Source organism: Carlito syrichta, unplaced genomic scaffold (genome assembly GCF_000164805.1).
Source record: "Carlito syrichta isolate Samal-C Ts95f unplaced genomic scaffold, Tarsius_syrichta-2.0.1 Scaffold130478, whole genome shotgun sequence".
Taxonomy (NCBI): domain Eukaryota; kingdom Metazoa; phylum Chordata; class Mammalia; order Primates; family Tarsiidae; genus Carlito; species Carlito syrichta.
Window position 1 is genome coordinate 52277 of NW_007074574.1, and position 15440 is coordinate 67716.

Consider the following 15440-nt stretch of genomic DNA (forward strand, 5'->3'; position numbering starts at 1 on the left):
CAATGTCTTCAATTTATGATGGTTTTATTCGATGTAACCACGTCCCAAGTTGAGGAACATCCGTGCTTGGGGATTTTTGTTGGAGAATCTTGATCAAGTGTTTTAGCAGCCAGTCCGAAGACATGTGGAATGCTAGTTCTATGAACCCGCCCAGCACTTCATTTCTTCCCGAGGGTCTTTCTAATCCCCCTCCCCAATGTCTTCCTCCCAGCTCCCTTAGACCACAAGAACTTCTGTGAAGGAGTTGGGGTGGGCCCCTCGGCAGCTGAATGTCCTACTCTTTCCCTAGCTTTTGTGGGAGTGCTATCAAAGGCAGGCAGAGTGAGACTTACAAACTAGCATTCTGTACTTTGGCTAGAATTTTCAATGAGCTCATGGCTTTGGGCCCAGGAAAGGGATTATTTCCCAGCTTCAGTATTTTGAAACACTAGATATCCCATTTCCTTACATGACTGTCTTGTAGATAAGCACTGCAGGACCCTCAGCACACTCAAGCAAGCCCTGTTATGCACTGCATCAAGTAACTCCTCCTGCCTGCTCTGGCCATGTTAGTGCAGGGCCCAGGGAAGTTTATCTTTGCCTCCAAGCCTCCATTCTGAGATGTACCTTCCCATCTCCGTAATAACAATGAGATGCAATTAGGATGCCATGCATAGTGGCTCACGTCTGACTTAGGGAGGCAAGATGGGAGGACTGCTTAAGGCCAGGAGTTCAAGACTATCCTGGGCAATAGAGACCCTGACTCTATTTAAAAAAAAAAAGAAAAAAGAAAAGAAAAATTAGCCAGGTGTGGTGGTGCATGCCTATAGTTCCAGTTACTCGGGAGGCTAAGGCAGGAAGATCACTTGAGCCCAGGAGGTTGAGGCTGTGGTGAGCCGTGATGGTGCCACTGCACTCCAGCCTGGGTGAGAAGGAAACCCTATTTCAAAAAAGACCAAAAAACAAAAAACAGAGAGATACAATTAGGATTCAGCTAGGCCAGATTTTCTTTTCATGCACACTCTCTTTATTGCAGGTGAGAAGCACCAGTCTTTAAAGAAATGCAAAATTTCTTTCAAGGGATTCGAATTATGGTAATCTCACTCCTCCAGTATGAGTGCTTGAGAACAAATGAGCCCTTGGCTCAAAATACCCACCTGAACTTGTCCAGAGCCATGAGCCTGGGACTCAGTGAGCCTTATCCCCCTGGGTGTCTCAGCCCTGGCATGCTGTCTTGCTTAGGTCACAGGGGAAGGACAGTCTTCCTTTGGAAATGTCTGTTTTTCTGACATGGTTGATTGGTAAGAATTTTTTTCAGTTAACTGTACGAAGCAACTTTACAGGCAGAAGATAAGGTTTTTTTGTTTTTTGAAGAATAAAGTTTGCAATGTCTGCACAGGACGGCAGAAAAAGCAATGTGATATTTGGAAATATGAGGACATATCATTTCTTTTGGGGCTGTTTGTGATGTCACTGCATCATTCCCTCAGTTCCAACTAGCACAAGTATAGCTCCAGGATCTCGCTGTCCTGAGTCCTGCAAACCTGATCAAGGAGACCGAGTAGATACCTCCTCCCACCCCATATTTTGTTGTCCAGATGTGACCTCTGCCCCAATACCTAGAAGTGACAATGACTACTGTCATGGGTGTGGAGTACTGCAGTTTTTCTTCTAGTGCTCATGTGGCTTTGAATCTAGTTTCCAAATAGGCAAGAATTAAAACAGAAAAGTACAAAGAGGGGTGACTAAGCAACCAAGTCTTCCCTGGAAGAGAAGAGGAAGACAGAGAGGTGAGTAACAGGTTTATTTGCATATACACAGGAGGGAGTGAACCGCTGCTGGGTGAGGAGGCAGGCTCTGAGGAGGTAAGGCTTCAGCAGAGGAAGGCACCTTGACAGACAGATAAGAGACTTGCTGCTCAGGAGGCCAAGCACAGTCACAAACTTCACTTGCCCAAGTCAACAACTCATGTAACTCATGTACCTGCTGTCCTAGAGAAGTATGTAAAAAACGAGGTGGAAAATAGAGAGAAAAATGATGTTACACATCTGGACCTGCCACTTAAAGTTTTATGTACAAGATGCAAAAAAAATGTAAGAGGCACTTCCCATTAGTTCTTAATCTACTAGGTGCCAGCTGTCCTGCTAGTAAAAAGATCTATCATGGGAGAAGTTAAGGATTAAATGTACCTCCAAAGTTGGGGCCTCAATGCTGCAAGAGTCTAGGCAGACGTCCCCTGGGAGTGGTTCTTGCTAGGTTTCCAGGCTCATGATCACAGTTCTTCGGAGGTGAGGGTGGAGCAGCTCCAGAAACAAGCATTGCTCTGCCAGCTCCTGAGTATCTCATGTACCTGTCTCCCAGTGAGCTGAGCCCAGGAGGTGGGGAAGTCTCTCCCAAGGATGACAGACAACCTCATTAAGGGATCTTCCTGGACTTCCAAAGCTAACCAGAATGAACTCTGACTTCTCTTTTGAGTAACAAATGAGACTGAGGCTTTTAACATGAAAAGATCAAGTTCTGCATTTGGGAACTGTAATTACCAAGTACCTAGTTCCCAAAGGAACTGTAACTACCTTTTCTTCAGGAAGATATGCGGATTGTCCTTAGAGAAGTCAGAAGAAGCTACCTGCCAATTCGACTAAACTAAAATAAAACAAGAGGGTCGGGTATGCTGACTAAGAAGGGAACGAGAAACACACACTGAGTGATTATATCTTTCGTATATAAAGGATTAAAAATTCCAATTTAATACAGTTTGGAAAAGCAAATGTAAAATGACTTGGGCTTATAAAACCAGAATTTACAATTCTCTGTGAATAGTCAAAGACAAACTATAGAACAATTTTGCTTACAAATTCCATGGAATTCCCATGCTGCTTACAGCATCACTGTCTTTGCCTATGAGTCATCGCTACACTGTGCATGTGCCCACCGCCCCATGCTCCTTCAACTCCTCCTCACAGAGTCTCACACCTCAGCCCATCACATGCACGGGCACATCCTCCCTTTGCCTTCGTAAAGCTGAGCAAGATGGCATATCCTTCTGGCTCACATCAACCCCTTCCTTTTATAAATAACCCTCCGCCCCAGTGCCCGAATTCCCCCAAGTCTTCTGCCTCCTCTCAGTCTCAGTTCTAGGAAGGTCCTCCTCTGACAGGAAGGCAGGGTCAACATGTCCTGTCCCCCTTGTGCCAGCCCCAGCTTGGATCCCGGTTGGCTGGCAACTTTGTGCTCAAGGAAGTCCCCGGTCCTCTCCCTAATTTCTCACCAGAATTCTGCCTTCTCATGATGTCCATGCCAAAAGACACCTGGCCATTCCCAGGACTTCCTGTCTTGCACAACCCCTCACCGATAACTGAGTGACTGTAACCACCACAGAAACACTTGGTTTTCAGCTACCTTTGTGAAGCCATCTCTTCTGGGACCCAGGAGTCTTAAACTGAGACTCCTTTCCTACAATTCTGCCTACTAACAGACCTACTGAACACGATCTGTCACCTCAAGATGTCTCCTGCTCTGCAAAGTCCAGTCAAAACCCCACAGCCTCTGCCAGCTGCAGCAAGAGAAGACAGCAGTTCCCTCAATTCTGACCCATGGTTTTGAGTTAAAAGAATGTAGTACCACATCTGCTCCTTACACTTCTTTAGAACATGTCTATGATATCCCTTTCAGTCACTGAGCACAAGGCTCTTGAGAATCATCTCTTTCCCTTCTCTCAGTATGCCTAGACTCCATCACACGGAGCCAAGGAAGCACCTGCTGGCCTCTGAGTGTCTCTTAGGACTAGCACCTAATTGGTTAAAGTGTGTTACCCATGACTAGTTGTATTTATGGCCTCCATACAGTACATGTTGGAGCAATGCTCAACTTGTAGACAGTGAAATTGATCAGGGATCTATGTTCTCTTGAATCTGATCTTAAGTGCTAACCTCTCATTAGCATTGAAAATGCTCCACTCTTAGTATGTCCACATTAAATGCTCAAAAGGAAGTGTTACTAGAGAAAACATGGAAGGTTTCTTTAAGAAAGGAACCATGCCCTCCACTCCAGCACAGCCCAAGGCCGAAGGCCTGCTTCCACTCTTCCCTCTGTTCTTCTGGCATCAATCTAAACTCACTGGCAGCACAATCTGATTTAACAGGCACCCAGGGTTCAGACCAGAACACCTATGGCATGTAAACAGGGTGAGATGGCAAAGATCCAGATCCACAGATCCTTTCTAATGGGCAACTAGAAGGTCTCAGGAGACAGTGTGTGCGCACATGCCCGGGGCACACATGAGGACAGCCCCCATCTTAATAGGATAACCTGCACAGAACCTTGCCAGGCACACTACACTCAGGTCTCACTAGAAAGGAGTCACTTGGGTTTTTTCCTTCCCTTTCTTAATACAGCACAAGCCAGTGGCCAGCTAGACATTCAGACCCATTTTTGAATGTTGGATAGAAGGGGGCAGCATCAAACACAAAATTTCAGGCCCTGGTTTTATGTGCCTTTTAATACTTGTTTTTTCTTTCCTGTGTGTTCACTAAACAGAATTTTTTTTTTTTGGTAAGGCTACTTTTTGTAGCTTTTTGTTTTCCCTTTGTATTTATCATGTTTTTAATTTCTTCTCTGAGGAGGAATTCTCTGAATCTGTATCTTCCAATTCAACTCGATGCCTTTTCAGGCCACTGTGGCCATGAACAGCTCTGCTGCTGTCTGTGGCTGGGGGGTCAGTGGGGTCCTCTCTCATTCCAGCACTGGGGGTCTCACAGGCCATTTCAGACCCACAACAATCTTTGTGTAGGAGTGTCCCCGTCAGGGACGAATGAGCACAGTCAGCGTCCACATGTCCTGGGGAAGAACAGGCCATTGCCTCCAGCTCCCCTAAGTTTTGCCCATTATTGTGAGGGTGAGAGGGGCGGGGGTGTAAGCGTCCATTGTTGTGGTTGGCACAGATGGTTTCGAGGCTCCTCTCTTCACTGTCATCAGACTGGGTCCGGGGACAGTTGCCAGACCCACTGTTGAGAGCGGAGCCAGATGCCTTGGGGACAGGAGGAGAAGGTGGCTCCTCAGCCCGACTGCTCAGGGCCTTTCCATTGAGCTTCTTGCTTTCAAAAGGGTGTTCTGCAGCAGCACCACTGCCGGTGTCCTGAGAAGTCCCCTCTGGCACCTCTGCCCAGGGATGGCTGCTATGCTCGTGGCCTGGGCCACTGCTGGAATTTCTAGAAGTCCCCTCTTTACAAGTGTCCTTGCTGCAACCTTCAGGAGGCAGATCCTGGTTCCTCTGGGTGCCTGCTGTATTTAGACAGGTGTCCTTACTGGAAGAAGGGGCTGGGTTGTCTTTGTGGCTGGTCCCCGCTCTCCCTTCATCTGACTCCCCTGTCACGAGGGAGGTCTCTCCATCTTTGTTATTTGAATAGGAGATGTAAGAGTAGCGGAGCCACTTGTAGGCTTTATAGATCTTTCGTTCAACCGATTCTATATCTGACGTTGGTGATGCCCGGCTCGGCTGAATCTCGAGAGTAGAAGTGCTGTGCTCGGGGGAGGAGGCAGGCGAGGAGGAGAGGTCATCCACTCTGATCTGGGGGTAGTCATAATTGTCTTCTCCGACGTAGGTGCTGGTGGGCTTGGCAGGGGCACTGGGCCTCTCTTCTCGAGGTGTCTTCTGACGGCGGCGCATGGCATTGCGCTGCCGGGTAGAGGCTCGCCGTTCATTCAGCTCCTCTTCGTCTTCTGAGCTGCTGGAGCTGCTGGAACTGCTGGACTCGTCTTCAGGGCTGGGTGACCGTGGCCGGGGAAAGAGGTCTGTGTCCAGCTCAACCTCACAGGTATTCTCTTCAGAATCAGACTCGTTGGAAAGGGCCAGGAGGCGCTTGTCCTGGTAGCGCCGCAGAGCAGACAGACGTTGCTGGCGAGCAGCTGCATCCTCACATGTGGGTGTTGGTGGAGCTGACGCCACAGCATTGGTAGCGGTAACCCGCAGGGGCCCCAGGTGGAAGGCGCTGTCAGCAGACTCCTCTACTGTGGGAGGTGGGGAGCGAGGCAGTGAGGCTGAAGACTCAGAGTCAGTGTAGCCTGAGCGCTCACTGACCCCGGCGTGCAGCTGCAGGATCGTGCTCTCGCTGAGGTCACTGTCGGAGTCAGAGCTCCAGCCTTCAATCTCTCGGCGCACCAGGGAGTCAAAGAAGGCCATCATCCGGGGGTCCTCCTGCACCGATTGGTTGGCATAGTCGTGTGACAGGCCACTCCCACTGTTAAGCACAAGGCTGATGTACTCTTCGTGGGTGTAGAGGCAGCGGGAATCATCCTCGATCCGACCGTCGAGGTCTCCGGTGCATCCTGGCTGCTTGTACGGGCTCCAGATCTGCTCAGAAGATGAAAAACACAAGCAACAAGGACTGATTGGAAGGTATTCTTGAGCTGGTAGAGGTAGAGAACACCAAGGCAGAGTCTCCCCAGACCCTCCCTGGCATTTAGCCAGGACTTGCTAGTCAATTTAAAAATACATGCGTAGCCGGGCTCGGTGGCTCAGCCTGTAATCCTGTGCCTTTGGGAGGCTGAGGTGAGTGGATTGCCTGAGCCCACGGGTTCGAGAACCCGCCTGGGCAGCGAGACCTCATCTCTACAATAAATCAAAAAATCAGCTGGGTGTGGTAGTGCATGCCTGCAATTCCGGCTACTTGGAAGGCTGAGGCGGAAGGATCGCCAGAGCCCAGCAGGTCGAGGCTGCGGTGACCAGGAGTGGCCACTGCACTCCAGTCTGGGCGACAGAGTGAGACTCCAACTCAAAAAAATAAATAAATAAAAATACATTATTTTTTTAAGAGACAGGGTCTTGCTCTGTCCCCCATGCTGAAGTGCAGTGGTGCAATCATGGTTCATTGCAGCCTCAAACTTCTAGGCTCAAACAATCCTCCCACTTCATCCTCCCAAGTAGCAGGAACTAAAGGAGCACACCACAGTGCCTGGCTCATTCTTTTGCAGAGAGGGGGTCTTGTTATTTTGCGCAGGCTGGTCTCAAATGCCTGATCTTAGTCTCCCACCTAGGCCTCCCAAAGTGCTGAGATTACAAGCATAAGCACCCATACCCAGCCTATAAAAATATGTTCTAGGCCTAGGATAATCACACACTTTCTCCCTTACAATCACCACCACCCCCACCCCGTCAGTTTTGTCTATTAGTAGCTTGGAAATTATAATCATAATTTCAGAGGATGGAGGATAACTTGGAGATTGGCCAATGTGTTAAAAATTCCTCAGAAGACTAAAGCTGTGCACAGAGAGGTACCCCTTTTCCAAAGTGAAAATAGACCCAGCAGTCATCCTCCATGACAGTTAGGATTCGGGTCTATAACCCTACTTCTCCCCAACTGCAACATTCCTATTTTTAACTAATGGGAATTGCTTACTGGAGCTTCTTAAGAATAGTCAACTGCCTACACTGCAGTTTCCTCTTGAACATGCAGGCATCAGTTACCCAGGAAACTGGCTTCTCTTAACCAGTGAGCTGCTGGCTTGCTTTTTAACTCTTCTGATAGCTGTAGGAGTAGGTAGGACACATCCCCCAAGGAGAGATGACTGCAGCCCCATCCCTAACACCACCCCTCCACTTCATGGTCAGGAGCATGGACTCATAGCTAAAAGGTGGCAGAACTAGAACTCAATCTCAAGTCTGTCTGATTCACAGGCTCAACTTTACAGGCTGGATAAGTTATGCAAAAATCAAGTTCAAGGTAATTAAGCTGTCACTGCAAATGAGAACGATTAGCTCCATCTGACTGCCAGACTGACTGGTCCACAGCAGCACAGAGCAGCTCAGCTACATTGGCCTGTAACCATGGCAACTCAGATGAAATTCCGGGCGATCTTCTTGCCTGACAGGCTGATGTCTATCTTTAGATGGCATTCAGTCCAGAAAACAGTGGCCCCTCATTTCCCATCCTCCACCAAGACCAAGGATTTGTTTCCCCAAAACTATCTAGGGATAAATTCACCTCCCTGTGGGAATTGTTCTGAGGCCCATTCCGGCCACGCTATACTTGGCAACTCCTGGGAGGTGGCACCTCTGTGGAGGACCCCCAGCTCTAAAGAGGCTGAAGAAACTTTCCAGATTAGCTTCTCTCCACCAATTCCCAACTCAGATTCATTCCCCCTTCGATGTTATTCCCCCCTCCAGCTTCCCAGTTTTACCCAGGAGAGTTTTAGGACAGTGGTTCTCACCCTCTGGAGTGCACCGAGGTGCCTGAAGAGCAATCGCGATGCCGAGTCCCTAGTCCCACTCAGAGATTCTGAGTCAGTGTATTATGGGGCAGCACCAGGACTATGTGTCTCTAACAACTACTCTAGGGTGAGTAAGGAGGTGGATCAACTTTTAGAAAACACTAGACTAGATTTAGCAGAAAATAAAGGATTTGTCTGAAGGGATCTTCCTATTTTTTGTGAGACTCAATGTTTGGGAAACATTTGCTTGTGGTCTACAGCATGAGGTCCGAGCTATAAATGACTACCTCTGCAACAGACATCTGGGGGGGGAGAATGTGGTAGTTTAGAAGGGAAGCTGAGGGTCCAAAGGGAAAGCCCTTGGGTGTTTCTTGGGTCTTATTCCTAATTCTGAGCCAAGCCCCTCACCTCCCCAGTTTGAAAATGGTAATATGTTATTAAGCAGGCTCCCTAATATGAAGATAAGTCTATTTGTGCTTCACAGAAACTCAGAATGTGTTAACCAAAGAGCAAAACTGCAATGGTGCGATGCAGGCCTAACTACTTGGCAGGCCAGTTTTCAGGTCCAGCCATGTGCCTACCCAGTCCCCACGCTTTCACCTCAGGAATGGAAATCATAACACTGAAAGGCAGTTTGTGTTTGCGCTCTGGAATGTATTACGCTGAGGTAGACTGTTCATTCCTGAAGCTTGGAGTAATGGAATAAAACACAGGATTGAGAGGAGACTTGAATGTGGGTTCCCACTCAGTGCCTTCATCCAAACAGTGAATTCAATGGGCTCATCTAATCTTAAGATTTGAGGCCAAAAAAAAACCCCACCTCAGACTGCCAGCCTCCAATCCTCAAGGGACACGCAAGAGGGGGCAGGAACTCCAGCCCGGTCATTTCTCGTGGCCTTGAGCCAATGACCTCACCCTTGAAACCTCTTTCTCACCTGTGGAAATGAGGATGATGAAATGACACAGCCAACAACGGAGCACCAATACACGTGACGCTTCTTCTCTCATGTGGCAACTCAATACCTCACCTAGAACATTTGAAACCTGCCCACAGAGAGACTTCTGAACACCAGAAATACGGACTATCCCTATTATCTTAGTTCTTATGCTTAAAACATCAATTCTAACCATTTGTAAAATTCTTCAGTTCTTTACATTGAAAGTCAACAACTCAGAAGTGAAGTCAAGAAGCAACTTCTTGTTATATGTTAAGTGTGGCTAGACATGCCTCCTCACAGGCCAAGTTCATGGAAAGGCAGGAAATGAACAGCTTCTCTCCAAGCCCACCAACAAGCTTGGCTCAAGGGGCTGTTGAGAAAAAGGACACACCTCAGAGATGGAGAGCAGTTAAGTGACAAGTGTTTGAGCTACATAAGTGACTATGACATGCTTGATGTAGCAACTTGAGGTCCTAGTGTCTCTCTGTGCTATTACCTCAAATTTGGAAATGTGCCCATCTCTGAGAGAATGACATCAATAAAGTCCTAATTGCTGTTCAAGGGCCCGCCATGGCCTCTAGTCCGCTTTCAAGAGCTCCAGGCCCACCTCTGGCCTGCTTCCTGGCCTGCTGCCCTAGTTCACCCTTCTCCTCTTCTTCACTTGGGCCAACACCATCATTTTCTAAATAGGTCCTGTCCTTTCCTGCTCTGACCATTAATTTATAAGCACAATGCCTGGCACACAGTAGGTGCTGAGTAAAATATTTGTTGATCTAATGAAATATCCATTTTCTCTACTTGGAATGTTCTTCCCATCTTGCTCCTTCCCTTCCTTTTGAAGTCATTATCTATCCTTCAAAACCTAGCTCAAATATTAACCCAGATGAGAAAACCCCTCTGTCTCCCACAGCACTTAGTCTCTTTTGTGTACCTAACTACATTTCCCACTATCTATGTTTACCACAAGGAGAGCTGTGTTACCTTTCTTCATCTTGTGTTCCCCACAGGACCTAGCACAGATACCTCACAGGTTTACCACAAACATAGGGTGAATCAACAAATATTATCTTTGAGAAAAAATGTCAGGATTTGCCCATCTCCCCACACTTCTAACACATTAAACTATAGAACACACCCCCTCTCTTGCAAAGTGTGGACATTTGGGGGTGGAAGACCGGCTATGGGTGAGAAGAGGCTGGCCCTGATGACAGGGCTTCTCCTCCAGCTGGAGAGGCGGGCAAAGGACAAGGACAGGGAGAAGGGCAAGTAGAAGGATGGTAGGCCAGAAAGGCAGGTCTAGGCTAGCCTGGAATATGGGAGTGATGCTCTTTGAGCCACTGATCTTCTCCAAAACAGCAAGTAGGAAAGCGACATTTATAAAAACAGAAATTGCCGGCACAGGGGGCAAGTCACTGCACAGGTGGGAGACAGACCCAAGGGTAGAGACGCCTTAACCTTTCAGGATGACAGGCACAGGTGAGGACAGTGATTCCAGCGGAAAGATGAGGCCAGACAGCACCTGGTCTCACCAATTCCTTTTCACCTCCCTTCCTGCAATGCTTGAATACCGTGTCATTCCCAACTAGACCAAGACTAGGGATGATACCTGTGAGACAGCAAAGGGCCTGAGAAGCCCAGGCTTGCTGCTTTCCCCGTCATTATGGTCATATATACAGACTTCAGATTTCAAATGAAATGTGCTAACAGTGCTCCTAGTGAAACAGGGCTCGGAGCCCATGGGAGCCTAGGAGAAAGTAAGCTTCATACTTCAGTGTGGAAAACATTTTCTTCTCTTTCTCCTCTGAATACTTGGCTAGTTTCCAATCTATGACCTTTAGGGTAAGGACTTCAGTTGACTCAACAATAAATGGGCAGACTTAGCACAGAAGCATCTGAGTGCATGCCAAACAGGAATTTCTCTTCTAAAGGAGATGCCCAAGCAGAGAGTCGCTGAGAAAGAATGATGCCAACAGGCCCAGAGAGGACACGTTACAGTGCCAAACAGTCATAGGCCAAAGGAGAAGGAGGAGCCATGTGAGGGCCAGGCCATTCAACGCCTGCCCAAGTGAAGCCCGAGTGAGAGGAGCTAGTCCGATAGGGCCTCAGGCTCCCACTGCCTTCCCACTAGCATGTCAAACGTGCCAGGGCACCAGGAGGAAAACAAGACAGGGTTCTATCCTAGTTTTACCACTAAGCAGCTGTGCGCCCTCAGACAGTTAATTTGTAATTTTAATCTTATCATCGATAAACAGAAAAGCCAGTAAAGATGATCTGTAAGGCCTGTTTTAACCCATGGAAAAATGTACTCAGTATGGGAGTTAGCCTTGACCCACAGGACCAGCAGGGACTAAATCAAGGGAGTTGGGCTAAGGGCAAATACAAATATTGACCCACAAGCCAGTTCTTTCTTTCCTTTCTTCCTTCTTTTCTTTCCTTCCTTCCTTTGCTTTTTTTCCTTTCCTTTCTCTTCCTTCCTTTCTTCCCTTCCCCCTTTCCTTTCCCTCCTTTCCTCTCTCTCTCTTTTTTTCTGAGTTGAAGTATCACTCTGTCACCCAGGTTAGAGTGTAGTGGCATGCTCACAGCCACCACAGCTTCGACCTGCTAGGCTCAGGCAATCCTTCTACCTCAGTCTTCCAAGTAGCTGGAACTATAGGTATGTGCTACCATGCTTGGCTTATTTTTTTGATTTATTGTAGAGATGAGGTCTCACCAAGTTGTCCAGGCTGGTCTCAAATCCCTGAGCTCAGGCAATCCTCTCACCTTAGCTTCCCAAAGTGCTGGGATTACAGGCTTGAGCCATTGTGTCCGGTTCCCGCTCTCTCTCTCTCTTTCTTTCAGGGTCTCACTATTGCCCAGGCTGGAGTGCAGTGTGGCACAATCATGGCTCACTGCAGCCTCGACCTCCTAGGCTCAAGCAATCCTTCCATCTCAGCCTCCTGAGCTGGACTATAGGTACATGCCATGATGCTTGGCTTATGATTCAATTTTTTAGAGATGAGGTATTGATATGCTGTCCAGGCTGATCTGAACTGGGATTATAGGCATGAGCCACTGTGCCTGGCAAGTTGTATATATCTGATAGCCTCCTCCTACCATCAAATACAACTTGATTTAGCTCTGGATATTTTTTGTTTTTCCCTCCGGAAACTCTCTCAGGTTTCCAAAGTCATTTTGAGACAAAAATTGAGGAATTTTAACCTTTGGCAGGAACATTATCTATCCATTCTTAAATGCTTTTATCACAGGGTCAAGAACCATCACTTATCCCGAATTCTCATTACCTCAGATGTGGAAAAAGTGTTACCAGCAACTGGAATATGAGTGATGGGCAGTGGGCCATCCTTTGTGGACACAGGCCAAGCTGGGTCCCTCTCTTGCAGTTATGAAAGTACTTCTTGGCAGAGGTGAGTTCATTCAACCAAGGTGCATCTGATGGCAGGTATTTAGTATTCACACCCAGCAGCCTTAATTACCACCACATGCAGTAGCTTTTTGGTAGCTCCTGAGACAATTTAACTATGATTCTGGCAATCACTTAGTTGTATCTGTGCCATATTAGGACAGCAATTACTATAAAGTACACACTAAGTAACTGAGGGGAGAGTGGCTCTCCTAACCTCCAGATAAGTTTGGAAAGCAGGATTCATCACACTCAAGATCAGAGGTCACTGGAAACATAGCAGCATACAAGATAGTACCTAGAAGACATCCTCTGTTTCAAAGCCTAGTGACAAGTTTAAAAAAATAGTTGTAAGCAGGGTGCAGAAATCTGTGAGATCCCATCTCTACCAAAAAGTTAAGAAACACTTGTTCTGAAAGTAGGGTTTTAGGCCGGGCTCGGTGGCTCAGCCTGTAATCCTACACTTTGGGAGGCCGAGGTGAGTGGATTGCCTGAGCCCACGGGTTCGAGACCCGCCTGGGCAACTTGGCGAGACCTCATCTCTACAATAAATCCAAAAATTAGCCAGGCGTGGTAGTGCTCGCCTGTAGTTCCAGCTACTTGGAAGGCTGAGTCAGAAGGATCATTGGAGCCCAGCAGGTCGAGGCTGTGGTGGCCAGGAGCGGCCACTGCACTCCAGTCTGGGTGACAGAGTGAGACTCCAACTCAAAAAAAAAAAAAAAAAAAAGAAAGTAGGGTTTTAAATCCCTTTTTTTTTCCTTAAGAGATGGTGTCTTGGCCGGGCATGGTGGCTCACACCTATAATCCCAGCACTTTGGGAGGCCAAGGTGAAAGGACTGCCTGAGCCCACAGGTTCAAGACCAGCCTGGGTAACCTGGCAAGACCTCATCTCTACAATAAACCAAAAATTAGCTGGATGTGGTGGCACATGCCTATAATTCCAGCTACTTGGAAGGCTGAGGCAGAAGGATCACCTGAGCTCCACAGGTTGAGCCTGAGGTGGTCATGAGCATGCCACTGCACTCTATTCTGGGTGACAATGAGACTCCAACTCAAAAAAAAAAAAAAAAAAAGAGATATGGTGTCTCATTAACTTGCCCATGCTGGCCTCAAACTCCTGTGTTCAAGCAATCCTTCCACCTCAGTATCTTGAGTAGTGGGACTACACAGGTGCCACCAGCATGCCTGGCATCACTTTTTAATATCAACTTTCTAATATTTTATAAGCTGCCAAAATCTGAAACTTCTGACAGAACTTTAGTATGTTTAGATGTGAGGTCCTACATAACTTATTCTATTTTCTTCTAATTATAAATTGTAATAATTTCTCTAAAAGGACAGAGGGGGAGGTTGCCTCACCTTGATAATTTTTTCTACACCAGAAGAGCAGATCATGTAGGTGTGGGGATTAAATCGAACCTGGTTAACAATAGATCGATGCCCTTTCAGCACCATGAAGGCTCCGTTGACCACCCTACCAATGCCACCTGGGAAGACAAAAGGAAACAAAAATCAAATAATGAAATGGATGAAAGTAAATAGGTTCCAGTGATGGCAGATAAACAGCTCTGAACAGGACTGAGGTTTTTTTTTTTTTTTTTTTTTTTTTTATTAACTATACCACCAACAGCATGCTTAATCTTCAGATAAAGTTGCTATGGAAAGAGAGATCAAATACCTCTCAGCACATGTGCTCTTCCAAGAGCCTTTATTTAGCCTTTCAGCACTACCCACATTCACCCACTACAATTCCATTGTCAATGAAACCAAAGTCACTTAAAATATTTCTCAAGTTTTTGATACCCGAGATAGAATCCAAGTGTTACTTTAGAAGAGGCTAATCATGAACAAAATGAGACTGAACTTGGGAACTATTAGGCAGCTGAGTCAGGGCTATGCAGAACCAGAAGTATCTCATGATGCAAATGCACAAAAAACACTCCTGAGACATTTGCCCTCAATTTCTATGAAGAAGAGAGCAATAAAACAAAACAACCCCCATCCCCAATCAAAAGATAAAACTGCCCGGAAAACAATGGAGAGAATTCTTTTTCCCCCCCTCAGCAGGAAGAACTAAGGAAAAAGAAAGAAGAGTTGGATAATGATCTTCAGAATAAGCAGGGCCCAAGTACTGAGAATTCAAATTAGAGAAGGAAGGTTAAGATACTATGTGTGGATTGAAGTAGAGAAGCCACTGATAGAAAGCTGTATTTTAAGAACCATCCTGCAGGCTTCGTTCTTCAGTGAATGAGAAAAATACCAGAGGCCTGGAACTGATAACATAGGTAAAGATGTCATCATCTGCAAACTTGGGATAAATTTAAAGACTTGACTAGTAATGGTACCACTCCCATACAGAACACATGCACCCACATGCATATCTCTTCTGAGCAACCATTAACAGCTCAGTACACACAGGGAAATGTGTGCCCCTGGTTAACTGGCAAAATGTGATACAACCAGATAAAAACAAAAGAGTGCTCCTTTACCTACCCAAGGAATACCTTCTTTGTCCCCATCAGGGCATGGCACCACTGGGCCACACAAAAGTCCCATCCACGTGGTGCTTCATCCTACTCCTAACTCTACCCTGTTCAAATATTCACGCAAAACAGTTCTCACTGGCTCAGTGTCTAGAGGGAAAATGACTGGAACAATGTTCCTTCTCAAGAAATAATCATATTCTAGAGGTGTCTTCTTGCTTCTGGCCTCCTGACACAACTTTTGTTTCATGAAAGAAACCCTTCTTTATTGCCATATATATATCTTTTAAATGACAGCAGAAGGTTTCACACTGAAGCAATCTGCTCCTTACCGGTGCCAACTTAGCCAGTTCTAGGTACTTATGCTATTTGGTGGGTGACAAAAAAGTCCTTTGCCTCAATTTCCCCCAACATCTGACATTAGTAGTATTTGAA

The 15440-nt window shown here is 46.7% G+C and overlaps 1 protein-coding gene across 1 annotated transcript in view; it reads right to left on the reverse strand.

Annotated features, from left to right (window-relative positions):
- Positions 1 to 4449: 4449 nt before the first annotated feature.
- The window catches only part of DCAF5 (DDB1 and CUL4 associated factor 5), a 93411-nt gene continuing 82420 nt past the window's right edge, over positions 4450 to 15440 (reverse strand). The window contains exons 7-8 of the mRNA XM_008049060.2: positions 13882 to 14009; positions 4450 to 6328 (exon numbers count right to left, since the gene is read on the reverse strand). Coding sequence (XP_008047251.2) covers positions 4574 to 6328; positions 13882 to 14009 — 1883 coding nt within the window. The 3' untranslated portion in view covers positions 4450 to 4573. The remainder of the gene's footprint in view (positions 6329 to 13881; positions 14010 to 15440) is intronic.